Source organism: Acanthisitta chloris, unplaced genomic scaffold (assembly GCF_000695815.1).
Source record: "Acanthisitta chloris isolate BGI_N310 unplaced genomic scaffold, ASM69581v1 scaffold3377, whole genome shotgun sequence".
NCBI classification, from domain to species: Eukaryota; Metazoa; Chordata; class Aves; order Passeriformes; family Acanthisittidae; genus Acanthisitta; species Acanthisitta chloris.
The window spans coordinates 56,784-84,426 of NW_008681939.1; the positions used below are offsets into that span (position 1 = coordinate 56,784).

At 35.9% G+C, this 27,643-nt stretch overlaps 1 protein-coding gene across 1 annotated transcript in view; it reads left to right on the plus strand.

Annotated features, from left to right (window-relative positions):
• QKI (QKI, KH domain containing, RNA binding) overlaps positions 1 to 27,643 on the plus strand; it is a 114,221-nt gene that overhangs the window by 21,110 nt on the left and 65,468 nt on the right. The window contains exons 2-3 of the mRNA XM_009078281.1: positions 3,638 to 3,754; positions 27,306 to 27,356. Of these exons, the coding sequence (XP_009076529.1) occupies positions 3,638 to 3,754; positions 27,306 to 27,356 (168 nt within the window). The remainder of the gene's footprint in view (positions 1 to 3,637; positions 3,755 to 27,305; positions 27,357 to 27,643) is intronic.

Below are 27,643 nucleotides of genomic sequence, written 5' to 3' on the forward strand. Positions count from 1 at the left end.
ACTTAGTTCACCTCTTCTAAAAAAAAACCCCAGGAAAGCAACTGTTAAATACCATGAGTGGAAAATGTTACATATAAAAATATATATTGAGGATAGAGAGATATTAATTTTTGTGGAAGGAGACTGACTTAATTGGTTGCTCTTTCTATGTTGATGTAGAAGCAGTTAATCTCAGCATGGGTCACTTTTGCTTAATTTTTGACATCATCTGTCTTTTCAACATATGTGGGGTTAGATACAGTCAAAGTAGTGTGGTCTTAAATTGGTCAAATTGATTTCTGAACCTCTGCTGGTTTTTTTTAACTAGCAATTCTCTGGGGTTAAGATGAATCACAGTGTACTAGACCAAACGCATAGTGAGAAAAGCTGTCAGAAATTAAGGGGAAATATTCTTAGCTTTGGCTCCATACAAATGTTAGAACAAGACATGAATAACACAACTGTGTTATTCATAGGGAAACACGAAGTGATGAAGAGTGTGATTGGGTGAGAGTATGAGACAGAGCATGGGCAATCTTAACTGTTAAGAATGGTCTTCTGAATTTGTCAGATGTCTCATGCTGATAATTATGTTTGGTAGTCTAGCTGGCCTAGCAGGTAAGGGAAGTAGTAGCTGCAGACACAACTGGATTCTAAAAATGCTTTTTAAGACTGTACAACTAGAAGGCTTACTCTGCTTTGTCTTCCTGACTTATGGTCTTGCTGGTAACTACTGTCTCTCTGACAAAAGAGTCAGAATTGTTTTTTCCTATGTCTTCTGAGCTCGGACTTTGAGACGGTTATCTGAGGAACTGAATACTGACAGTTATCCATTGGTACAAAAGCTAGGGAATCATTTGTTAAAGCAATAATTGGCTTAATCTATGATAACTGATTATTGATGAGATAACATTAAGACTGTGCCTTAGGTGGGGTTCTGCAGAATTCTCCTAAAGCTTGAATGCTAACACATTCAAAAGAGCCTCAGTAGGATTGAAAGTATGCATAGAAAACAAGTCATACCAAATACATTTAAAGATGGAATTCAAGTTCTAAGCAGTCTTGGAATTAAGTGTGCCTGCAGTGTTGTGGAATTCATTACACAAATGTGGAGCCATATGTTGTTGTAGGATGGCATAAAAGCTGCATATGAATACAAAACTGTGGAAAACTAGCAAGGCAGAGGTAATGGAGAAGAGTGTTTGGGATCCATGAATGCTGAAACAAACATAAGAACTGAATTTTTAGGGGAGGGGCGGAAGCAGCCTGGGATGTGTTAATAAGGATGTGGTTTGTAATATGTAATTATTCTGAGCAACTTAACCTTGCTGGGGTTTCAGTTGAAGTATTGCCTTGTCTAGGTGTTCTGCTTTTAGAAATGAACAGATCAAAGGGCCCAAGAGTGGTAACGAGAACAATCAGAGTTTTGGAAGGAGTAGCTATCCAGAAAGATTCAAAGTGTTAAGACATACATTTTGGAAAGAAGAAACAGGGGCTTGAGCTGCTTTGGAGCAATTCATGAAGGCTTTTTCTAAGGAGCACATTATGGGAGTAGCTGGAAAAGAAACTGGCTTAACTTTTAACAGAATATGTTGCAGTTGAAGTCAGTGATTTCTCAACTAGAAATTCTAAGTAGCGTTCAGACAACATGAATGAAGTCATGAGCTTGAGAGCAATACAGATTCCTTCCTTATTTCTCAGTACCCTATATTGTTCTAGTTAAATTCTTTATCCAAGTTGTCTTATAATTTGATTAGTCTTTTAGTCATGATCCCAACTAATAAAACATTAGAGGCTGCTGTTTTTCTTGGGAGATAGAGAATATAACAGTAGTCAGCTTAGGTGTTGGTTAAAAGATTGATTTAAAGTCAAGTTTGCAATATTATTTTAACGTTACCAGTGAAACAGCAGATATCTAAAGTTTTAGTGTGCAGGAAATGTGGTTGTGGAGAAAGACAAGTGAGATGTGGTTTATGTAAGATGATGGTACCATTTTGGTATTAAACACAAGATGTGTAACACGTAAGATTTTAATAATATTTCAAGCTGAACTTTATCACTTGTAGTTAGCTCATTGCTTTATCTGGTCTTAGTGAACCTTCCTTAATTTCCTATGATTCACAGTTTCTGTATGTTCACAAGTTCCTGTAGTCTTTATTCTCCTCCCCCCATCTGACAGTTGGTTCAGACTTCATAATATGTCTTTGTTTTCTCAGCTTGCAGTACTAAATAACTTTGGGAGTGTATATTCCCAATGAATAGTTGCTGTGAAACATGGTTATTTTTGTTGAAGAACTTTAATTTGCTTCTGTTCGTAATTTCTTCTCATTCCTAAATCATTTCTGGTCTTTCAGTTTTATAAGGATTTCAGATATGTTGAGTTGCAGTACTCAAAAGCAATTTTAATTAGCTGAGGAAATGAAAGTCAACAACTTCTTCACAATTCCATTGAATAGCTTTGTTTACCAAGGTCTAAAATACCCAGACTTCTGTCCCTACTGCAGTTTGTTCTTCTAATATCTTCTTTGAATTTAATGTTTAGGCTGAAATTTCTAGGTTTATCTATCCTTTGAACCTGGTGCTTCATCTTTGCACTGCAGTTGTCGCAGAGTACTGCTGTATGTTCTCAATGCTACCATCACTTAGTGCTTTTTTTGTATTTATTTATGTCATAATTTCCAGAATGTGTGGTTGAAAATAATGAAAGAGAAACCCCCCTGGAAAACAACTAGGAAATAATGTAATGTATGGCTGACTGGTGGTATTACTGTGTTAAGCATCAGCAGGGGGTTGTCTGCTGATACTGAAGTTAGCCAATTAAACATGAAATACTTGCTCTATCTGTATGTACAACTGAGTAAATAGTACAGCTTACAAAAAGTGCCGTGCTTTTGTTGTGTCTGTATATACACACATAATTTTTTATATATAGATACGCGTATTTTATATATATGCATGTGTGTATATATCTATGACAATACAATGTTTTGAAGAAATGTTGCCCATGAAACCTAAAGTGAGTAAGAAAGAAGCCTCATTTTTTTTTTCCTTAAGGGAGTGCTATGGCATGGGTAGATAAAGAAGATTTTTTGTAGATGTGCTTCCCAGATTGAGCCAACCAGAACAGTATGCAAGGGTGAAAAGAATGTTTTCTGCAGGCTGCTTAGCTGTGGGTGTGGAGCAATTGAACAGTGGGTGTAGGGGCCTTTCCTGGTGGTCCTGTGCCATTGTGGGAGTGGACCCATACCTGGCACCTGAGCAGTCCCACCACATGGAAGTTGTGTGATGTGGTCAGACCCATCTGTGTCCTTGAGGTCATGCACATTGTTGGCCTGCATATGAGCATGTCTGGTCATGGTAGTGGTAAGGGAGGGTGGTTTGTAGTTTCTGTAAGAGCTCATGCAATTTAATAAGGAGGAAATTAGGAGTCCTACTGCCATACACGTGTTAAATTTAAAAGACCTGGTTTCACCTAAAACCTGTTGCCTCAAAGTTGGGGTCACATAGGTATCTAATGTATGAAGCCAGTACATACCTCATTTTTTAACCTCAGGTGTTTAATGTGATGGTCTGAACTGTTAAACACTTGATATTTTGAGAGACAGAAATACATCGTGTTAAATTTGTAATTAATTTTGTTTGCTTTTTTTTATTTCAGTTTAACTTTGTTGGAAGAATCCTTGGGCCCAGAGGGCTAACAGCTAAACAACTTGAGGCGGAAACAGGATGCAAGATAATGGTCCGAGGGAAGGGCTCCATGAGGGACAAAAAGAAGGTAAGCTCCTGAAGGGTGACATAGTTTCAGATGCATAGTGTTGTTTTCTAATGGAGAGTAAGCTCAAGTCTCTTTTTTGTTGTGTTCTTACTGTGTGCTTTTTCATTACCTAGTGTCTTTTACAGACTTAGAAAATAACACAACCTATCATAAAGAAGTTAAATGTGCATTATCAGTTATAAAGTATTCTGGAGTAATAAGTAACATAACTGTGTCACATTTCACAAGTAAAGGTAGAAATTTAAGTTAAATGTACTTTTCTAAGAAAGAGCTGTTAACCTCAAAGATGTTATCAATAACTTTGTTATATTGAATTACCTAAGTAGTGATTTGTGCAAGTGGTGTGGATTGGAAAAAAACCAAAAAACCCAACAGTTTAATGTATTTCTGGCAGTCAGTTCTGTCTGAGCAAAACAAAAAGCACTGAGTTCCTGGTTTTGTTTGTGTTCCGGTAGAGTTGCAATGTAATTAGGGCTGTTCCTTGCCTTGTCCTGTAATATGCATGCTCTGCCCATGTAATTAGGGAAACTGCATGATAGAGCCATCCTGAATGTCAGGTTGCTCTCATGGCAACTCCTGGAAGTCATCTATTTTATAAGTTTATTTTCTAGCTATATCCCTCCACCTGTGCCTACTGCTGCTGAATTACACAGCATCTCCACTGCAGTTTTGAAATGTGCACTTAACAGTGCTTTTTTCCCCTCTTTGTTCCCAGAAGTATTGTTTCTTTCAGTTCTTTCTTAGAAGACCCACTCTCTTCCTTCTCTGGTCAACCACATAAAACATTCTATTGATACATGTGTAGCACATAACAATTACAATAGAAAGCAATGTCTACCCAGTCAAACATCTTTTCGTTGCCAGAGCTTATGACTGTATCACTTGCAAATTTGATTTGACACCTCTTGTTTTCGTAGTCTGCTGTAAAACTGTCACCATCCCTTCTCTTATTCTACCTGTGGCTATTGGATGTTTAGATTTCCAGGTGCTGAGTAAAGATCTATTCTAACTTAGAGAGATTTTGGTCGTCTAGATTGTGGAGAAGTAAGAGGTTGATATTGTCTTAAATGCTTGATTTATGCAGGTTAATTTTGTGAAAACATCAGGTCCTGAATTCCTTCTCGGAGGGGACATTTAACATATAAATGAGTCCTAGCGTTACGGGGTTTTAAACTGTAATTGGGTAAATAGAACTGGTAGAGTCAATATGACTGGGAGCTGGTGTGGGCAACAGAATTTCTGAGTATTAAAATTTCATCATGCTTCACCTGACATACAAATTGTATGGATGTCGAAGTTTTATTTTGAAGCAAAGTATATGGTCGCCAATATGGGAACAATTTCAATTACTTTGCTTTGTTTGTGAATAATAATGTCCCAAATTTTACATATTCTGTAGGATTGTCTTTAAATAAAAAAATCATCTGGGCAGAAGTTTTAGCAAAATTATTGTCTCTCTTTAAGAGTTTGCAGCATTCACGTAGTTTTTCTAAGAGAAGACTAGTCAATCTAGTTTTGAAAGTTACCACTTTTTGACTAGTAGATTAATTAGATGTTAGGACTTCTGATTGCAGGTAAAACAATGCAAATCATCACTATGTGGAATACAGTAACATTTAGTTTGCAGTCAATGAGTTCTTGAACTATAAGTTCCAAAGAAGTGTAGACAGCTTAAAAACGTGAGTACTTAAGAGGTAATTCAACTTTTTCCCTACTTTTTAAAAAGGCATTGGGTTTGTTTTTTTCAGTAATACCATTCTTGTTTTTATTTCTGAGCATAATTTAAGTTCATTGCTGCTCCCTCTTTGTTTACGAAGGGTAATTCTAGGTTGGAATAGTTCATCAAGTGTTTGGTTATGTAACTTTTTTTCTGAATAGAAATTGCTAGTTCTGGTTCATTTATGTTCGTAGATCTCATAAGAGAAGCCATTTAGGTGTCTAGTCTTCAGAAAATTGTTAAGAATAGGTTGAGACCCCAAGCTTAATGTCCAGAAATAACATCTCACTGTTAGTTGTGAACATATGTATATTTAAGACAGTCATTAATGATGATGTTCTGCTACATCCTTAAAAGATTTTTGGGGTTTTTTGGCTTTGCTCTGTCAAAAATTATACTTAATTGTGCTAGAAATAGCTATACTTGTAAACAGCTACAGTAGTTTAAAAAGAAAGAAAAGAACCTGTACCTGAGACCTCTGTTTTTCTTCTGAAGAGACCCTTTTGTAGAATGTATTTAGAGTAAAATTAATTCAGATTTCTGGAAATTTGTGTTCCTGGGTCCCCATGTCATAATCCTTCATTCTCTCTCTCTCTCTCTGTCCTTGTTCATACTGACCTGAAAATGAAGTGAGCCTATGAATTCCACATCAGGTACTGCAGCCATTTTCCAGGGTGTGACTAGCTGCATTTTTATTCAAACTGTACACCCTTCCTTCTTTGAATGATTTTTATATGAGGTCTCACTAAAGATATATCCTGCTACCAGTGATGTTCTGTTTCTACACTATTAGCAGGGCAGGCACTTATGCACCACCAGCCTGTGTAGCATACATGTTTGCACCATGGACTTCGTTACTCTCGACTGCCAGCGGGGATAACACACCTTCTCTGCAGTGTTTCATGTTCTGACCTATCCATTCTATGTTCATGTAGGTCTTGAAGTTTGTGAAATGTCTGTTACAGAATCCCAGAATGGTGGAGGTTGGAAGGGACCCCTGAAGATTCCCCTCCTAAAGCAGGGTCACCTAGAACAGGTTGCCTAAAGACTGTGTCCAGATGGCTGTTAGGTTTAGAATCCTCTGACCACTGTGCTTCAGAACCTGTCCTCTCCTGTGGGGAGCCATCTACAGACGATAGCTTGGGCAGATTTACTCTCTGGGGAAGTGGGTTTTTTTGGACTGATTTCCCCCACTCTCCCCACTTTGTGATTTGTTGGGGTTTTTTTCTTTCACTGTTCAGAGGAGAATAGGCAGTGTGAGTTACTGGAGTTTTATATTTGAGAAAAAGCTTAGAGGAGCTGACACCTTCTGAATGAGTCACCTGTTTTTTTGAAGTTTAGTAATAAAAGAAAAGCTGTTTTCAGCAAGGATAAGTTCCATATGGCAGATCAGCTAGAACCTTGTGCATGTTACAAGCTACAAGTTGATTCAATCTGCACTTGAATGACCATTACATCTGAGTTGGTTGTCTCATGTTTTTGGAGCACCAAGTACTTGAACCATTGATGTCATGAGATAATACTTAGTTGAACAGTATTGAAGTATCGAATGAATAGAGTTAGTGTTGAATATGTTTAAATGATATAATAGAATAATATATTTGAATACCAAATAGTATGATATTGGTTGTAAACCAGTGTTGAGTACCAAATAATTTTCTTGATAAAACTAATTTTCATGCTATTCATTCCTAATCTTTCTATAGCTCTCCTGATGTGAGTTATGTTAGTCATTAGTTTATCTTTGTCCGAATGGACATTTTGGTGTTAAAACATTGTTGATGTAGTAGGAAGAGTTTCATAATCCTTGATTATGATGCAGTTTGTGATACACACCAATAGGATGCTTCTTGTAAAAATAAAGATTTGGAAGCTGTATTGAAGACACGATGGTCACAAACAGACTAAAGGTTGAGTGACATCTGTCAGTTTGGGGCATAAGTACACTTCTGGCTATTGGCTCTTGCCTCTTTTTGCTCATGAATTATACTTACAGATGAAGTCCTTAGATCTCAGTGGAGGATGACAAACTTTCTTGACAGTCTGTACCTTTTAAGGATAAGCACCCTTTTTTCATATTCTCAAAGGGTTTCTCTCTTTGCAGGTTGTCCTTCAAAATGCTAATGCACTTGGAAGTGTAAAATACAGAAGAAATAGTATTTCTTGTATGGAAGGTTAGGTTATGCGAATTCTTTTTTAAAACCCTTTCTTTCATCTAGGGTCAACATTACTTAGAAAAGTGAGTATTCAAGATTTTTTCCAGTTTTTCACTGAATTGCTTTGAAATTTGGAGGAGATAAGAAATGCAGGTTAATTTGTGTGTATATTTTTAAAGTATATTTCATATCTGCAAACCTGATTTCCCAGTGCTAATTATAAAAGAAATCTTACTGGTTGTGGTAAAGAGTTAAGTTACTAAGCCAATGTCATTCTAATGTGACTGCTACATGGTACTAAATACCATCTCCTTGAGTAAACTGCCCATCTACTTTTCCTACCTTGCTGTGGTCACAGAATCCAAAAGAAAATATTAAATGCCAGAAAATAAATCATCCAGATATGTTCTGTAGAGAATTTTACTCTCCTGTGTGAGCCTGTGAGCAGAAGTAATGAATTAGAAATCTTTATCACATGGCCAAAACACTTGAACTGGCATCACGTCTTGAAATTTGCTGACAGATTTCCCCCAGAAAGCAAGGGATATCCTCAAATCGTTTGTGTCTGAGGCTCAGCTGGTAGTCAGAACATCTCTCTAGGCAGCTTTCAACAAATTTAAAATCAAAACCTTAATTACTGAGAATATTGCGATTAGAGCCTGGGGGTACTTGAAGGAGATTATTGGAGAGAGGAAGGGGATTGCAGGCATTCATCAAAAACTAATGAATGTGTAACTTTATTAAGACCATGGCACTTTTTGTTTAGCCTGAACGCACCTTTCATTAGGTAGTGGGGAAAACTAGCATTTTCCACACCAGTTAAAAAACACTTTTTAAAAATGTTGTCCAATGATGGCTAAGAAAAACATTTTTTTAATACTTCCCTTGTCTTATGTGACTTCTGCAAAACAGACATTGACACACCCATAGAGAGTTAGCCTTGTGCTCTTTAACACACTGACTACCATTATCTTACTTAGAGGGGAATGAAGCTTTACAGCATCGGGCTGCTGGCTTGTGGCAGTCTTGGTTAGCTCCACTGGTTTTTTTTGCCATTTCTTCCTACTTTTAGTCAAGAATCTCCTCTTGAACAGAGTGTCATGAGAGAGCAATTATTTTTACTCCATGAGGAAGCATCTCATGATACACAGAACTTTTTTCCTTACAGTAGGTTATATCAAAGAGGAAGGCAGGCAGCTACGCAATTCTAAGTTTGAAGAACTTTGTACTGTAACAGCTTCAAATCTGTTGCACTTCTCTCAGCATTACATCATTTAAAATGGTTTGTGGTTTCTGACCTACATCTTGCGTGTTCCTACATCACTGTTCACCTTGCACGCAGAAATTACGTAATGTTTTGTGAAAGACAAGCTCTCAGTTAGTAGCAGTCTTGAACTTTAACTTGTACAGAGTTGTTACAGTAAAGAATTAATTCCATTTCTTTGAACTCTCTAGTTTTCTGGGTGGGGTTTTTTTTATAGTAAGGCTGAAAAGGAATTAGGAAAGCCCTGTTCTTGGTACCTGCACAAAGTTTGAGGAAAATATCAAAGTGGAAAAATTCATCTGCCATATCATCAGGATATTTTAGTCAATTCACGTTCTCTATAGAATTCAAATATTCAAGATATTTGTAATATTTTAATACCTTTTAGTCTCTGAAATATTATCTGATACACTTTGATTTCCAATGGAAAGTCTTACACATTCAATTTAGCTAATAAAGTGGTCTTGCTAACATTAAAGAATACATACTTTGTAGTGTGTCTTGTTAAACAAGCCCTGTTATTGCTATCCTAATCAAAAGAGCTTAACTTTTATATTCTGTGAAAAGTACTGTGTGAACAAATCATAAAGGTTTAGTGCTGACACATATGTTGAAATGGAATATATTTAGCCTATGGTAGCAAGTGGTGAAGTTGTTCTGTGTTTCAAAAAGAAAGATTGACCAGCCATCAGTATTCTTGTATTCTGGGAATAAATTGCGTGGCTCAGACCTGTGCCTCTAGGCACCTGCATGCTCATGGTGTTTGACAGTGTCCTGTCTCTACTGAGAAATCATGGCCAGACTTTGGAATGGCAATGTAAAAAAAAAAAAAAAAATTAAAAAAAATCTGTAACTAGTTGCAAAGGTGGAGTTTTGGGTATTTGTCAATGCCCTTAGGAATCGCACAGAAAACACTTCTTTAAGTGATTCGGGATGTTGATATGTGAAAATGAAAAGCAGTTCTATATACATAATATGTGACTAGAATGACTGTCCTTTTATTTAAAAAAAAACACAAACAAAAAACCGAATGAAAAACTTAAAAAGAAAACACCACAAACCAACCAAACAAACCAAATGCATAACACTCACAAAAAAATCCCTTTATGATAATGCTGAAGAAGTTTCTGGATGTCAGGTGCTTAGTTTTACATTTAACTAATAACATGTAACTAGCAGAATCCCTCATCAATATCTGTCATTAAGGGTGCTGTTTGTTAAAATTGACTTCTAGTTACTGCAAACTGGATGGCTGAGACACTATGAAGTAGCAGTTCAGGATGTTTGACATCCTGTTAATTTCTGTTGCACATCAAAGCCACAACTTGTCTATATAAGAGATTGTTACGTTCACTTGCAATTGCTGTCAGCTTCTGTGACTATACATTAAAAGTCGTTATATGAGCAGGCTCCTTAGCTAAAATTGAAATATTGCCTGTACAGCATGTGGCCTGAATCTACTGCATTCAGGTTATAAACTTTGAATAGAAAATTACTTAAGGCATTCAGAATGGAGTGTTTAAGATACTATCCTGGGAGCAATTAACTTCAGCATCTTCTACAGTGACATTTCCTGTGAACACACTTTCTCATAAGTGTGCATGTCTTCATTAAGTTGGATTTTGCAAACTGATTCATCAGACTTGGAGGAGTTTCTTCATACTTAATTTTGACCACTGTAATAGTTGCCATGTTTTTTCAACTAACTCTACACAAAAAAAAGTCATTGATATAAACTTACATATTCAGTATATCACAACTGCCATTTTAATACACAGTGAAGACAGTATATTAAGCTGTGTAAGAATTTGTATGTAGCTGTATGATGAAGAAAAATCCTTTAGCTTTAAATCCAAGTCTGTTTAAGGATATACTTTGCTATGGATACAGTTTTGCCTCCGTAGGGTTTCATTGTAGAGCATAAAATGTAAGGGAAATATTTTTGGTTGCTTGTAAGCTAGTATTTTTTTCAGTAGTGAGTACTTCACAAAATAGGCTTTTCTGTTCCAATTTCAAAGCCTTCATTGCATTAGTAAGCACTTACTTTGAATACAGGAGGAATTGTTAAGATACATTTTATTATTTTTATTAAAGAGTTGTTGAAGTTTGGCCTTTTTCTTTTTTCACCGACAAAACAGAAATCTCTTGAGTTATATCCCTGGTAATATTTCAGCAGTAACCCTCTGAAGTTTACACTGTTAGCTAGTATCATAAGCAAAGAAAATAAAAGTCATCACAGAAAAAAAACCCCCTGATTTAATTACGTCATTAAATGCTAAAGAGCTTCTTGTAGAAACTGTACTTCAGGGAATTCAAAATGCAGCAACGTTCGAGGTAATAGGCATTATTTCTTGAATTACCCCTGACTGAAGACTAACTCCTTTTAAGCCTGTTCATGGGGGTTTTGTGGTTCAGAGTCTCTAGAGTATTATCTTTGAAATCTTACCTGCATTCGTTTTTTTTCTTTAGATAAAAAATGTTCACTTCACATTGACTGTAGTGAAGAATGCAGGCACAATTAGCATAGTTATGTATTCGGATGTGAATTTTATAAGAAGAGAATGTTTTCCTGAAGTTTTGTATAAGATTTGACAAACACTTCTTATTTGAAGTATTTTATTGCAAAAATGTTTTCATATTGTGGCCAGGGAAAGACTTACAAGAGCCAAATGATTTTATTTTGAAGGAAAAAATAAGTTTAGGTGCCTGAGGACCTTAAAAATGATTGCAAAGCAGTGTTAGTCTTTCAAAAATATTACTGATATGTATCTGATGCAATGCATATTTTAGATGGTTTATTTCATACATACTTTTGCTTTCTATTGGCTACATTCTGAATATATCCAGTATATGCTGAATATATTTCTGTATGAGCTCAATATAAAGTTGCAGCTTTGAGCAGATTTTAACTATTAAGACACAAGTTTTCCTATGTAATGTGAAAAGTAGCTGAAGCCTTTGGCTATGATTAACTTTGCTATCAAAACTTTGGTTTATGTCATTTTGTTCTGAGAGCAGTTAAGTTGATTATTGAGCTAGCAAGTAAGGAAATAACTGACTTAACACAATACTTCTTTAATGTCATTAAATACACTGGAAACTGTAGACTGGAGAATTGCAATCAAAACCATGCTAGTTGAAATCAGCTTGTATTATGCTTTCTTTTTACTTGTTTTTCTGTCAGTTCCCTGTGAGCAAAAAACCTCATGATCAAGAGGCAAGAGAATCCAGATTATCTTGAAATTGGAGAAAAGTAGCATGAAGTGTAGTGGAAAAAGTATATTAAGGGAATCTTGAATCATTGCCTGAACATCTGTGTATAAACAAGTCTGGTTTATAAATTAAAATTCCGTGTCTGTTGAACAGGAATTGACACATCTTACTCTGTACCATGGTAGAAATTGTCTTTCTCCAAAATTGCTCCTAAGCTATTTTTAGGGGGGAAGCACAGAGAGTGTTAATTGTGTTATAAAAGGTTGAGTAGGCTACAGCTCACAGCTGTTTGTATCTGGCATTTGATCAGAAGTATTGAAAGATTTGGGGGACAATGCATACCAAATTGTTTGAGGTACTGACAAAATTGTCTGCAAACATCTATCTACATTTTACTTGTCTAGCATAGTGAAACAATGCTTAAAATAATGAAAATCTACTGTAACCTGAAGCTTTTTTCCCTAGTTATGTAGCAGAAAAGGATCAGAAACAAGTTATTGAATCAGTGAGACTGTTTTGGCAGAGTATGGGCATTCTTTGGTAAAGTCATAACAATTTCTTAAAACTTTAATCTTCACTTGTGGGGCTAATAGTGTTGAGCATTATCTAGTAATACTGAAGGGTGTTAACTATTGTGAGATTACACAAATGACAGTGATATTTTCCCATCTTCATGGTTTGCTGTTGTCCACCATCATTCTCATTTAACAGCACCACTAAACTCTTTCTGGATTCTAGATTTTCCTGTGATACAACCGTAACCTTTCGTCTGCCCTTCAGTGAATGATCTTGTATTTGGTATATGGCTGACTTTTGTTTTTTTAAACTTCCTTAAGAATTCATGTTGTGATAATCTTTCTTACCAGAAATGGTGTTCAGGGTTGCATTTTGAGAGTGTGTGATTGAGTATTGTGGAACTGTGATCACAGTTCTGTGTGGGAAAGGCCATACTGCCCTGCGTGAAGACTGAGTCCACTTAAATGTGGGAGTGGCGTCAGAACCTGTTGATTCACGAGGAAAGCAGCATGCCTCTGATTCCTGAGTAGCTATCAGTTCTTGGTTCTTTATGTTTTTCTGGCTGGCTGCTTACAGGCAGAATGCAAGTGGTTGTTTACCATGCTCAATGTGGCTCCTTAGGGTCAGATTGAGCAATTTTATTGAGTCTGATTGGATGGCTCTTTTGGGTGGAGCAAAAGAGTAAGCGCAAAGTAAGATACCATTATTGCTGAAACCAAATACTTAAATTACTCACTGAATGTTTAGAAGATAGAGATATTTGACTTTCTGCTATTTCTTTGTTTTCCAAATGGAAACAAGTAATTCCTAGTGTTTCACTGTGGCAAGATACTGGATTCCTTGTCACTTCTATGATAACAATCACAAATTGGAATTCCTGAAATGACTGAGTGCTTTGCCATTTAAACTTGTTTATAGATGGTGGCAGTTTTTCACTTTCCTTAGATCTTCTGCTTTAGAATTAGCCTTTGTCATGCCTGGACTTGGATTGAAATGGATGTCATTAATCATAGGTTACACTTTTGCTATGTATAGTCTGCAGTGCAGTGTATTAAGAATATGAATGAAATTCAGGTAGCTGTGCAGATATTAATAGCTATGTGGTGTGGGACAGTATCCATACTTATCCAGCTATAGTTGCAGGATTTTATTGTTGGTCTTTACACTTTTCAGATAGAGAGGGGATTTATTGGCACAGTTGCACATTTTTGATAGCCTTTTCCTATCAATGATTAGCAGCTTCATGTTTTTTCCCATCTTTTGGGGCAGTAGGTGTGAAACATTTTGATAAATGTGGAACTCACCAAAGTGTATGCACACTGAATATACCTTCATAAATGTGTTTAAAACTCCTACCCACTCTGTTTAACGTGTGTTGAATGTCTGCATGAAAGGATCAAAGCTTATTCAAATGTTCAAGGCCAGGTATGCAAGTCTGTTTTACTGATAAATAGAACTTGTTACTCTTACAGTAGTAGAACACTCCTAGCAATGCTTGGAGATTATTTAACTTAATAGAACCTGATATTCTGTGTAAATTATCTGATTTGATTAAGTGCCACAAACTGGCCATGGAACAAACACAGCACCCAGTATCCATGCCTGCTTTGATGTGTTTGTTCACATGATTCTTGAATGTAATTTGAATTATAAATCAATTCACTACTATATTCCTACAAGACAACCAAAATATTGTCCTGTAACCTTAATAACCTGAAATGAAGAAACTGTTAGACTGGTTTCAAATGTTGAAGGCAAAATCTGCAAAGCAGTGACTGCATTCAGGTAGTAGCTCACATGTGCCTGACAGAATGGATTCACTGGCAGCTGAGGTAACAGGAAAACTCTTGCCGTAGGAGGAGAATGGGAATGTAAAACTCTTGGTTGACTTCATTAGGTGTTACAGAATCCTGTAGAATGAGAGTGCATGGAGTCAGTATGGGGAGGAGATATCTTGTCAGTATAAAAATACTGTGAATTTGATGCAGTTGCTGAGAAACACCAGGATGTTTCCATGTGTGAAAAACAGATATTTCTGGAGAATGAATGTATGCACAATAGTGTAGAGAGTAATCCAAAATAATTTACAGAGCAGCTACATTTTCATAGCAAAAGCTACAGAAGATTTTTTTTTTCTTATTGAATCTTTGTAGGATCATGAATCTCCTTCCATCTCGCCTAACATTTCTTTTCCTTTTGTTTCAAACCTAGGTCAATTGTTTTAAATTTTTTTTGGTCCTGTCTCATTAACATCTCCCTTGTTTCATAAATTATATTCATTTTCCTTGCTTTGACATATGATTCTCTTAGCTCTCTATAGAAGTCTTTTATGTCTGTCTTTTTCCATCTTGCTCCTTGCTTAGCTCCTTTTCAGTGGTCATGTGCTTTATAAATTATTATAATAAAGGGAAAGGTTAATTTCCATGGTGCTTCACTTACCCTCTGAAAATACAATTAGATGACATAAAAGTGCACGCAACATTTCTAGCATCACTTCACATATTTGCATGATGGTGGCTAATTATATAAACACTGGCATTTAAAAATAGTGTTGTAACTGAGGGACTTGAGTAATCCAGACAAGGAATATAACATGAGGCATAAGAAAATAATGACAGACTTCTCATGCTACTAAGTAATTAACAGTTAAAATGATTTAACATGCAGAAAACCATCTGAAAGTGAAGAAAAAAGTCCAACAGCAGAAAGATATTAAAAAAAACCCATTTCCTAAAAGACCTGGTGATTGGGGATTTTGCACTGTTTACTTGCCTCAAAGTTACTGGAACATGAACTCTGAATGTGGTAGCTTTTCACTGAAGAGGTGTGGGGAGAGCAGATAGTGATGTTGTCCTCAGACTTGGCTAAAGGTTTCTCTAGATATGTTGTACGTATGACATGAGGGATGAGTAATAATGAAAGATTAAGATTAATTGGTATCTCAACTAGATCTTGAAGCCTTTTTGATTCCTGACATAAGTCAAAATAGGCCATTTAATTATGAACCAAACTGTCCTAGCTTTTATGCATCGTTTTGCAAACATGCTAGTGGTGTTTTTGCATGCACAAATGGAAGGAATTTTTCTTCAAGAGCGATGAACAGCCTGTTAACCGAGTGCTGTATCTGGCATGTGGGCAGAGAGTGCATATAACCTAAATGTTTGGACACAATACTTACTATATAAACTATGATAATATTTTTTCTGTGTCTAGTAAGTCTAATGGAGCTGTTAACTTTGTTCCTAATCTTTCCATAGTCTTCTGTGATCATGTGTTTTGTCACTAAGTTGGCATGACTTTTTCCAGTGAGGTTAACATTTCATGGAGGCAAAAAGGAATTGCATGTTCTGGTTATTTAATTATTTGTAGGTTGATTGTTTTGGGTTTTTTAAATTGCTTTCTTTGATATTGGTGTTGTGGTGATTTTCTTTGTTGGATTTTTTAATACTGTTGATAGCAGTTTATCTTAAGAAAACTTCTTCCAGCGTCATAACCAGCAGAATCAGACCCCCCCAGTATTAAAAGTGAAAAGCTGAAAACTGGTCTTTCTGTTCTCCTGTCCTCCCTTAGTATAGTCTGAAGCTCTGGAAAGTATTCCCCATGTCCCGGCCAAAGCATGGACATGGAGTTCTTTTCTTCAGTCTCTGTTTCTCTATGTCAAAATGCTATCTCATTTTGTATCTGTAGGACCCTTAAACTCTTAGTCACCAGATCCTGATGTTTTGCCCTGAATAAACTTTTTTGTTCCTTGCTGTGATTGTGCACCTTAGTTTATTTGCCCGTAGTGTTTCTGCTGTGGTGGCACTTCGAAGTGTAAGCAAAGAAGTGCTGACATCACTGAGTCCATTCTGTGGGGAAAAAGTTGCTGTTCACTTCAGCAATTGCATGTTTCTCTTGAATGAGAAAGAAGCAGTTTTTTTAAAGATGAAACCAACAGCACACTTAATAGTAGCTCTGTCACTGCCTGTATACTCTTCGGTGTACTTTGATAAATGGTTATCTGCAATGTTCAGTCCTGCAGTTGTACAGAAATGATTAGTGCTTCTCTGGCAGTCAGCTGGTGCTAAAGGATTGGAATGCCAAACCACATTTAGCCAACTGACTGAATCCACCTAGACTACCTGACTGTTTTAATTGATCCACTTGATAGAATTATTTGGGAGGCACTTAAGATGCAGAAGGATTGATTTCAAATCCCCTGCATATTTACAGCCATATGTATTCAAGGGAATTTAATTTTTTTGACTGCTGGGGATATTGGGGGTTATTTTGTTTTAACTAGTGTGCTGAACTGATGAAGTATACTGTGATATATAATTTCAAGAACTTAAAAAACAGTAGTTGAGAAAGATTTAAGGTTTAGAATTAATTTCATAGAGAAAAATAGAGGTTTCTCTGTGTTGATAATATGTTGTATTCTCTCTCCATCTAGCTTCAAATGACTAGTTTTTGAGGTGGCTGTGAAATACTCATTTCTGTTTCACATTGACAACACTGAAATTGGATGGTCACTTAAATTTTGACTGACAAAAAGACCAGTGTGATCTTTTAGGTCACACTGACTCATAAGAGCATTAATCAGAAAAGGTCTTAAGGTAAGCTGTATTACAAGCCAAAATAAGTGATAAATTTTCAAGTTACTAATGTGGTTTGAAATACTGAAGCTAATCTAGAAATTAGTATGCAGTGGGGACACAAGGGTATTGCAATTCCCAAAATTGGTTTTTGCAGTCTGACTAGTGGAATTTTCAGTATCCAGCCTTTTAAATGATAAGTTCAATTTAGCTTGAAATGCACTTTTTCAGAATAGTTAATTTGGTAGTAAAATTAACCTTCCTTAAAAAAAACCACAAAGAATCTCCATTCTTAAGGAAAGTCAGGTACTTTGACTTTGCCTTGTCTTCTGTATACACCTGCAGAAACAAATGTTTTGAAGAGGAAAACACATTTACTATTGATTATGTGTTTCAGTTCTTTTAAGGAAGTCTGATTTTATTTGGTTACTGCAGGCTTCAGACCTATTATTTCCAGTCTAATTGAATACGTTTCTCGACTTAGAGTAGAATAATCCACCAGGTAGAATAAAGTGTAATGATTTGAAATAAGTCATATTGGCATATTACTTTTAGTCCTCTTAAACCCACTTTCAGTTGGCTGCTTTTGCAAATCAGAGTATTAAGTATAGTAAATTTGGTTAGCTAATTCTGTGTCACCAATCTTGCCAGATGCAGGAATCTGGCATTTTGAGTATGCTTCTTTGATCCTGATGTTTCACAGTACAGTATTTTTCAAGTGCCTTCCTTGGAGAGCCGCATAATAGATGAGGGAGGGAGTGTTTGCAACAGCACCACTGGGAGGAAATATTTGGGTTCCCTTGTCAGCAGTATCATTCTTTACATTAGGCTGTCGTGGGTAGGAGTTCAAATATGCAGGTTATGTTTGCTGCTCAAACAGTTGTTTATAATGACCCTTAGGGAAGTCGCAATAGAAGGAGTATAAGCATTGCTTGGGCAACACCACCAAGCTGACAGGCGATGGCTATTGCTTTACTGACTGGTTAAATAAGCCTCCTGTATTGCAAGAGGAGGGACAGAGAAAATTAAAGGGGGAGGGGGCAGAAGCAGCATATTTGAAGACCTTCAAAATGTCAAATAATTTGTCACACGCATTCATCTGTTAGCTTCTAAATATCAGTTCTTGTAAAAAGCCTTTCCAGCGTTTTCTTGGATCTGACTTTGCAGAACATTTCAGGGCCTACAGCTGGGCTGCAGAGTTAAACTGATTTTTTTCAGGTTTTTAAACAGACCCCTGAATCAGGCATCTCTTGTAATTTTTGCTGCTCTCCTGACCTTGAAAAAGGATCTGTGCTCCTGCGAGAGACATCATGAAGGGTTGCTGGCGATCATGGAATCAACTAGGAAAGCATTTTATTTACTTCAGTTACCTGGCTTGAAAGCTCAGCCCGAGGAAAGAACTGTTTCAGCTTCCCTTGTTAGTGCACATTTCCACTCAGCTGAGTCACTGAGAACACAGGCTTGCTTTTGGGGATCTTTTTTCCCTTCCTGTTAGCTTGGAGATGATTTTGTGATAATTTAGAGAAACAACTGGCCAGCCGCTGCCCCCATCCCATTTTGTTCTTGCATTTTAGAGTTTTGTAAGAGGAAGCTTCAGACTGTCAGTGCAAGACTGTTATTGTGATTAACAATATTTTATAGATTAGTCCATGTAATTTTTGGACGAGTTCTTCTTTCCTGGTCGTTTCAGAGCTGCTGCCCAACATCTCTCCCACCATTTTAACCAGTGAATAGTGGATCTCTAAAACTGTGGGCTGTTTCTATAGGACCCATGGAATGTGTTGCAAAGAACCAAGCCTGGATATGTGGTCTAGATGTGTGAGAAACTCTGAGTCTGCAGTGGTAATAAAACTTATCTGTAGGCCCTCAAGGAAAAAACAACCCCAAACAAAACAAAAAGACAAGGTGTCAAAATTGCTCTTCCTGTCACTTCATTTGATAGTGATTTCCTTCATGTGAACGTATTTTAATATGCAATTAAAATTATGGATAATCAGTAATTCAGAACATATTTTCCATATAGAATGAAACATTGATATCCAACAGTTCAGCAATTTTAACTGCAACGTATATTACCAACACATTTGTCATTAAATATACAAACGAAGTTTTGGTTTATTTGAAGATGCAGTGAGCTTAGATATTGATAACAACAGTGGTGGGAAAAAAAGATACTTAGTTTCAGCTTAGTTAACCACTATCATGTATATATTAAATTAATTGTAAGATCGATTTCATTCCCTGATGAGCTGTGTTCTGAGTAATGTGCCCTCGCCTGTTTGCTTCTAAAACACTGATAAATGCAATCTGTTGGAATGTTTTTAAGACAATAGCTATTTAATGAATAGCTTATGTGTACAGGAGAAAAGAATGAGCTTGATTACTTACAATCTGACATTTGAAAAAGCATTTTTTTAGATCTCTTGTATTTGCATATCTAATTGCTATGTAATCAAAACTAAGTGAACTGTAGCTACTTGAAACTAAAAAATGAAAGGCAATCATCTTTAGAGGGGGAGATATCCCACTCATATGCAAGCCTGTCTGAATATTAGAATTATATTCTTCTTGTGTTTAATTATAAGTGTCTGACTGAGCAGTAAATTTATGCCTGTGTATTAAAGGAGTGAATGTGACCCTGAAACATCAGCTTTCCTTTGTTGAAGTAAAGCATTCGTATTGAGAGAACTTAACAGTGTTGTGTATTTTGGTGATAAGGGATTGTGCCAGAATAGCTGTTAATTACCTGCTTTGTTTGATATGGAAAGTAGTGGTTCCACACTTTTCTTCCCACCAGTGACAGTACTCAATTAAAACTTGTATTAAACAGTGATAATGCCATCGTTTATCTGGCGGAGAAGACGTGAGGTGAAGAAAATTAACAGGATATTTTCAGTTGTTTGGAGACGGCTTTGTTTTTGTCATGAGCCTAGTGACAGTAAAGAAAAATAAGCCTTGTCCATTTTTTGGGGGTGGCAGTGTGCCGTGGACTTTGGTTATTTGATTTGTTTTTTCAATCTGTGTGACTCTGAAATGTTGCCATTTATTAATAGTGGCTGTAGTAGAAGAGAAAAATATCCTTAACTTCAGTGTGGGAGTTACAGATTTGGAAGACGTTTGCCTTATCCTGTTCCATGTGTGAAGCATCTGTTGCTGTAGGTCCTTATTTCATTGGGGTTTTTTTGGAAGCCGAAGTGTATCATGGCATGGTGTCTTACGTGACTTTTTTGTGTTTGTTTTTTTAAATTAAATTTATTTGATCTTCTCTCTTCCAAGCAGTTGAAGCATGTTTTCTAATGCAGTTGGTTTTGTCATCTTCTGATAATGATTGTTATTTTAGAATCATCTTGGACTTTATTTTGCAAGAGGTTGCAAGCAGCCTGATATCTTCCTCTTGCATTTCTTAATTATGTAACAAAACTGAATGCAGTATTTTGGATGGGAACCCTTCAGTCTGAGATAGGATTCTCTAAGTAGCAGCAGCTTTTTGTATGTCTAAGTAACAAAGAGGGGTAAAGCAAGGAAATTAACATAGAAGACTTAGTAGTCTGTATAGGTGTTTGTTTCCTTCTAATACTGATGCTGAAGAATATTCTAACAGTGAATGTACAGATTACATCAGTAGACTGTAAGAAAGGCTGTAGAACTGTTAGTGTAACACTTAAATGTTTTTTATTTCATTCATCTTAGGAAATTAAGGAATGGCTTGGTTGCTTTCCTTAGGAAGTTTGGTAGGTCTGTGTTATCAGGCTTGAGCAGCTTTATTCTGGAGTGAAAGCTGAATGTTTGATGCTAGACTGATTTGGCCACAAATGTGAAACAATAAGTGAAAAGGAGTAATTACTGTTACAGCTTTAGAGCATGTACACAGAATTCTTTTGAAGCGCTCAGTGGATATCACAATGCATGGTAATTCAGCTAGAACTTCAGAGCTTCAGCTGTTGGGTGAATAGAGGTCACATGCAGAGAGTAAGATTGATTGCCTGCAGTAATTAGGCACAATTAATAAAGTTAGTTCAGAAGGCGTATTGGGCGTACTGAATGATTACCAGTAATGACTAGTCTTAGATATAACCTTAAACAAACAATAAAGAATCATTATAGATAAGACAGTATCTTAAAAGACTTTGTAAGGTGTGGAAACTTGAAAGATTTTCTTGTTTGGTTGGAAACCTAAACAGGGTGTCATTGTTCAAGATTTTTTTCATTGTTGGAAAGCTAGATTTTGGTTGGTAGCGGAATTTGGTAATCTCACAGGATGCAAGCAAACTGCAGTGAAAAGCCAGCTTTGGGAAAAAAAAGTTTTAATTATGTGAATTGATTGTGGTTTACAGAAAGAAAACTGTGGAAAGCCCTTCTTAGATGAGATCTCATAAATGCAATGTTTTTGAAGTAGTCTGCTTTTTTTTTTGAAGTGTTTTTCTGTGCATATTAAGTGATAAATTTCATTAAGTTTTTAAATAGTATTTAATTAAGAATAATTTTTACATGATTATTGGTTACATTTTCTTCATGTCAATAAATGTCAAAAAGTCAATAAATGTAGATTTCTTCATACTCACCACACAATTCCCTTTCATGCCAAGTGAACAGTGATAAGCCTTAAGTAAGAATTTGATAAGGTGTTTTATGATCTGGTTTCTTCTACCGAGTGTCTTTAGGACATGAAAAAATCTAGAAGTGGAGAGCTTTCAGCTCTCCAAATAGTCCTCCAGAAGAACACTGTTAAGCATCCTGTTGACAGGGTTTATGTACCACGTGAGGAAAATTCAGACCAGTTATCTCCCCCCATAATCTGAGTTGATGGTACTTGTCATTTGAAATATATATACACCTGCTAAGCATGCTTGCTTTCTGTCTGATGAAAACAGTCAGGCTGAAAGCATGTCGTAAAACTTGGTTTTATTGCAGATGTACACTATGAATCATAATTTCCAGCAGGCTTAAATCCTGCCTATGTAGGATCAGCAACTACAAAACTGAAAATACGAATAATATTTTATTTATGGTTGGGACCTATAGAGTGTGTCTCACATTTGTACTTCCACTTTTTGTCTGCATAGCAATGTACTCGAATGCATCTCCCTTTCTTTAGCCAATTGGACAGCTGAGAATGTGATTAAGGAGTAAAAATTCAAGATTTCCTGTGAAAGAAAGTAAGGAGAATTTATCAGTTACCGCTTGTCTGCCTTAAAGCTAAGAATTATTTTTTTTTAATCATATTTTTGAGTGGTTCAGAATTCACTTCAAGAAAATGTGAAGAATCCATCTAGAAACAAACTTTAATTCTGTGTATTAGCAGAGTCAAGTTACCATGACCTTGAATATGCGCTAAACCAATTTTTAATTATTACTGTCAGAGCAGTTCTTTTTCTGCGGAGAAGTAATGGCCTATGATATATTGGAGGCCAGATTAAATCATCCTGACTATTCTTTCTGGTCAAAGTCTCGGAAATTGGGAAAAAATGACTTGAGAGTTAAACCTAAGCATAAAAAGAGGGATAATGGGAAAGATGTATGGAATAAAATTACTATGTAATGTGTAATTTATCAAAGTTTTGTAAAATTATGAAAACTTTTCATTCTAAGTTTCTATACATGTGTGTATACTACTGAAGTATGTAACAATTCTATGATAAAGTTGCACTTTATGTATTTGGGGCTTTTTTCCCCTGTGTCTGGCTTTGTGCGTCATGGACTTTGTGTGTCTTGTTACTGGCCTTAACTTAGAAAAACTAAACTCAGTTTAAACAGGCAAGGTTTTTGGAGATTTTGTTGTCTGTTTCAAGACGTGTGTTCACCTGTGTGACAAATTTAAGACTCTTCCAGGATTAGTAAAGAGAAAAGGAAGTGAGGCATGATCATACTATAGAGACAACTGAAAATGCAATTCTGCAGCAAGTTTGATGAGGTGAACAAGACCAGACCTGAGGGATCAGGAGGAAACTGAGAACAAGGTGTTAAATCTCTACAAAATTGTGACAACAGTAGCAAAAGGATTTCTTTTTTGCCTTAATGTATTCATAAATGCTCATCTATCTGTGTTTTTTACAAATACATTTTCTAGGATGGTAAACAGTTTCTTGCTTTCTGCAACTGAGATTTTTCATATGGATAAACTATATATTTGAGTTCTAGTCTGTTCACTCTGTCTTCATACCAGCAGTTACAGTAGTTATAGTATTAAGAGCGACGTAATTACTTGGAGGAAGGGATGAATATTAGGACATAAAGAACCTGCAGAATGTGTGGATGTTAGTGTCCTTGGACTATGTGTGGTTGCCAACATACCACAAAAAAGCCCAAACAAGCCTGTTCTCTTACAGCTGGGAAATACTTGATGTGCACAAAGTGAAAAGTTCAGTGTGGAGCTTTGTATTAGTAATTTTTGTACCAGGAGTTTGAGATATTATGTGCTTATTCAGAGGTAATTCATTTGCTCTTCAGACTCTTGGTGAATATATACAGTGCAGACTTCTTACTTTAGTTCTTTATTTTCTTAGTGCCTTTTCTTACGTAGGTATATTGAAAAAACTGCAAACTGCATGCCTATGTTTTTGAATCTTTGTGGCATGTTTTTTCTTGATTATTACACTTAAGAGGTTATTTGTTGGTATCTTTCTATTAAAGAATGGGAGTAAAATCTCCTGCCTAAAATGGAGCAGTGTTTTAAAACACTTAGATCTGTTATCCTGCATGTTGTATTACATTAGAAAAAGCTGTTAAAACAGTTTATGTGTATTTAAGTGCCCAAACAAAAACATCACATGTTGCTTTGAGACACCTCATGAGTTTTTTTTAAGTTCTTTGTTCATCCATTGATTTGTCTGTGTATTTTAGTCCGTTGGTCTGCTTTTGCTTTTTCATGGAAGATGAGCTGTGCCTACTTTTTTACTTTGCTTATACTGCAGCTGTGATGCCTTTCTTGCCTTGTGAAGCCTGAGTGCTGGTGTGGTAAATAGTTGTGTATTGTGTACAAAGTCATTTAGTCGCTAACATTTTATTGCCGTTGGTTTCAGACACTTATCCCCATTAGAAGAATGTGCCATTCTACTTAGAAAAGTGGAATAAATCTTATAACCCTGCCTGCAGGGAAAGGGTTGAGGGAGGAACAGGGAGGATATGTGGGTTATACTGTGTATGTTTGGCTGAGCATGACTTGCACTGAAAACTTTGGTTTTTACTCTTGCTGAGTATTACTGTTGTTCATTAAATAGTTAAAACATGCTTTACTGACAAGAGAGGGGAAAAAATCCTATCAGCAACTTTTGCTGATAATTTTTCTGATTCATGCGAGCACTTTTTAGTGAAGCTGCCTTTTCCTGTGAGGCAATATGATTTTGCAGCAAGAAGTTTGTGTATATGGTTTAGGCATTGTTTATAAATTAAAGCAGAAGATTAATTTCTTTCAGATTCCTGTGGGAAATAGCATTGAAACTGGTAATTGGGGTACTTTGATTTAATTTTTTGTTTTGTTTTCTAAAGCCAGTCAGGCACTTCTGTTCCATAATATTCAAATGGGATTTAATATGTTGTATAAAGTAGTTGCATAGGCAGAAGGGGTATGAAGATAAATAGTTGCATGGGTAGGATGTGTTGCATAGTAAAAATGGTATTAAAAATATTATTTATAAAAAAGTAAGATGTTTCTCTGTCATTAATATGTTTGGAATCTTGAATTCTACAAAATAGAAATACACTTTTCTTTACAAGAGTGATACGATGGATATTGAAATAACCACAGATATCCTTAAGTTAGAATTTAATTCTGAGTGCCTTGTATGTTTGTCAAATTATGCAGGATTGAAGAGGCTCACACACTCTTAAGCAGAGTAATGCCTGAGCTCTGTAAGTTAATCATATTAGTAGTCCTCAAAGGACAAAATCTTCTTGCTATTGCAAATTATGGAAGGTTTTCTGTGAGTGCTATGGCACTATGTTGGGATTGATCTAATGGTCAGTTTCCATTAAAAGCCTTTGGACATCTGTTCCACTGTTTCATGTGCATCCTCAGGAGTCAATTGAGTTTGAGTTTCTTAAATTGGCCCCCCTGCACAACTGTCTAAGCAAAAGGGGCAGCTCACTGGAAGTAGCAGGGTCAGAACCACTATTTTCAGTGATAGCTGGTCAGTTGTTAAATAGAATCAACTGGCAGAGTTAAATTTCACATTCACATTCCATGAGATGAAATACATAAGTGTCTGCATGAAAATGTTTTTATTTGAACTTATAGTTTGCTCTGTCACCATAAATTTCACCCAGAAAAGCAAGATGTTTTGGAAACGAGTTCGACAGAAAGGAGAAAACAAACTAATTTTGGGATTTTTTTTCTTGAAATTTTTTTTCCTTCATAGCTCTGAAACGGTGTTCTATGATCCTGAAATCTGATGTTTTGTAGGCCTCTCAGTCACTCTTTTGGACTAAACTTGACTTTCTTAACTCTGATTTTAAAAAAATTATTCTCAGTATTTTAAAGATTGAAATTATTTCCTTTTTTCCTTATTTAATTCTCTATTTATAGTTCCTATGTGGAGGGAAAAACCCAGCCACCAAATATGCTCCTTCCCCCCAAGAAAACCCCAATATTAAGGAAAAAAAAAAAGGCAAAACAAAAAAATACCCCCAAACCAAAATACAAACCAACCATCCCAAAAAAACCCACAAACCAAAACAAGCCACCTTTGACCTATGCCACTGGAGCATTTAATTAAGTGCCAGTATTGTTTGAATTGGTGCCTGTTGCTTGTTGCAACCAGAGAAGTAACATAATTGTTGTTAATAGCAGGCTGAGTTAGTAATAGATCTAGGATAAATGGTTGGGTCTTTGGCCTGTCTAATATTGGTTTACTATTTCAGTAAGATCATGTTCCATGTACGTAATGATTCGGAACTTCAGCCACTTCACTGATTTGACTTAAAACATTGACTACAACCCTGTACTGGTTGAGTGTAGTTTTTCTGTGATACATAATGTAAAGACAACATAAATTCTCATAATGGTGTTTGAAAGATGTATTTCAGATATATTTTTCTTATTTTTAGGCATCATGCTTAAGTTTTTCTTGATGATGGCATGTTTTTCACAAATGACATTCTTAATTTCCCTTTTTTAAAAAAAAATTGGACTTTTCCTCTTTCATATTTAGTAATTATATAGTTGAAGTGCATGTAGAAAGAATAGAGAAGGGGCTTTGAACAGTTTTCTTAATTGATTGCACGGTACCATCCTAACTTGCATAAAATTAATGAGCTATTTTAGTTACCCCAACAGTAATGGACATTAGTTAAAATAAACTATCCTCTTTGCTCATAAGCTATCTTCTTTGCTTATTTGCATCTGGTATAAATTCGACTTTTACTTCACTTTTAAATTAACCTTGTGCTCTGAGAGGAAATACGCTGTTTTTTAGAAGAAAACATTGCATCTGTTATGATCTGATAGATGCATTACTCTAGCACATATACAAACAGTCTTACAGGCCATGTTAGTAATGGAAGAGAAAGTCCTGCTTGTCTCCCTTTAATAAGTAGCCAGCTCATGGTTTTTTCACACTTTCCCATTTGCAGGGAACTTTTAACAATTACTTTTCTACTTATTTTGCCATTTTGAAACATAGAGGCACTGAAAAGGACTTGGATTTTTTTCCTGATTGCTTTTTATATTAAAATTTTAAAATAAAACCTCAATCAAATTTCTAAATTACTTTCCTTTTTTTTTTTTTTTTTTTTTTTTTTTTTTCTTTTGCGTGCATAATGTTATATCATAAATCTGTGTGCAAATCACCAGTAGTGGTAGTGCAAGAATGAATACTTAACTCTGGAGAGGGATTTATTGTTAGAATGAAGACTTGAAGGAAGTAAGGGTGAGGGGAAAAACACTAGGAAGCTTGTTCTTTTGTGACTTATCTTCTGTCATTTCTTGCATTGTTTTCTATTAACTAGGTTGTCTTATGTTATGGCTTCTTAGAATTTCAATCTCAGTTGTAAACAAGAAGGAATCATTTATGTCCATCATAGGGTAAAATAAAACCCTAATTCCAACTCTTCATGCCTCTCAAACATCTTAAAGAAGCAAAATAGGGCACAAGCCCAATTTTTTTTTGCTTTTCAGGTCTCCTTTAAGAACAGAGACAGCCATGATCCAGCAGTTTTGGAGGTAGAGGCAAGTAAATGTTTTACTTCTTGTAAACATTCCAGTAAGTTTCTGCAAATCATCTATAATTTGAGGAGACCCTGGTTGAAAAAGAACCTAAGTCCTTCCCCCTTTCCTAAATGGTGAATTTGCTTTGTATGATTCTGCATGAGGAAAAATATATTTAAGCTATTATTTGGTTATTGACAGGCTTCACATCAGTTACACACTGTTGCAATACCTAATTGGTGTAGAAATATGCAAGTTTAATGCTAGTAAGGTTTTTGTGATAATAGTTGTTGAAGTTCTCTCTTTTG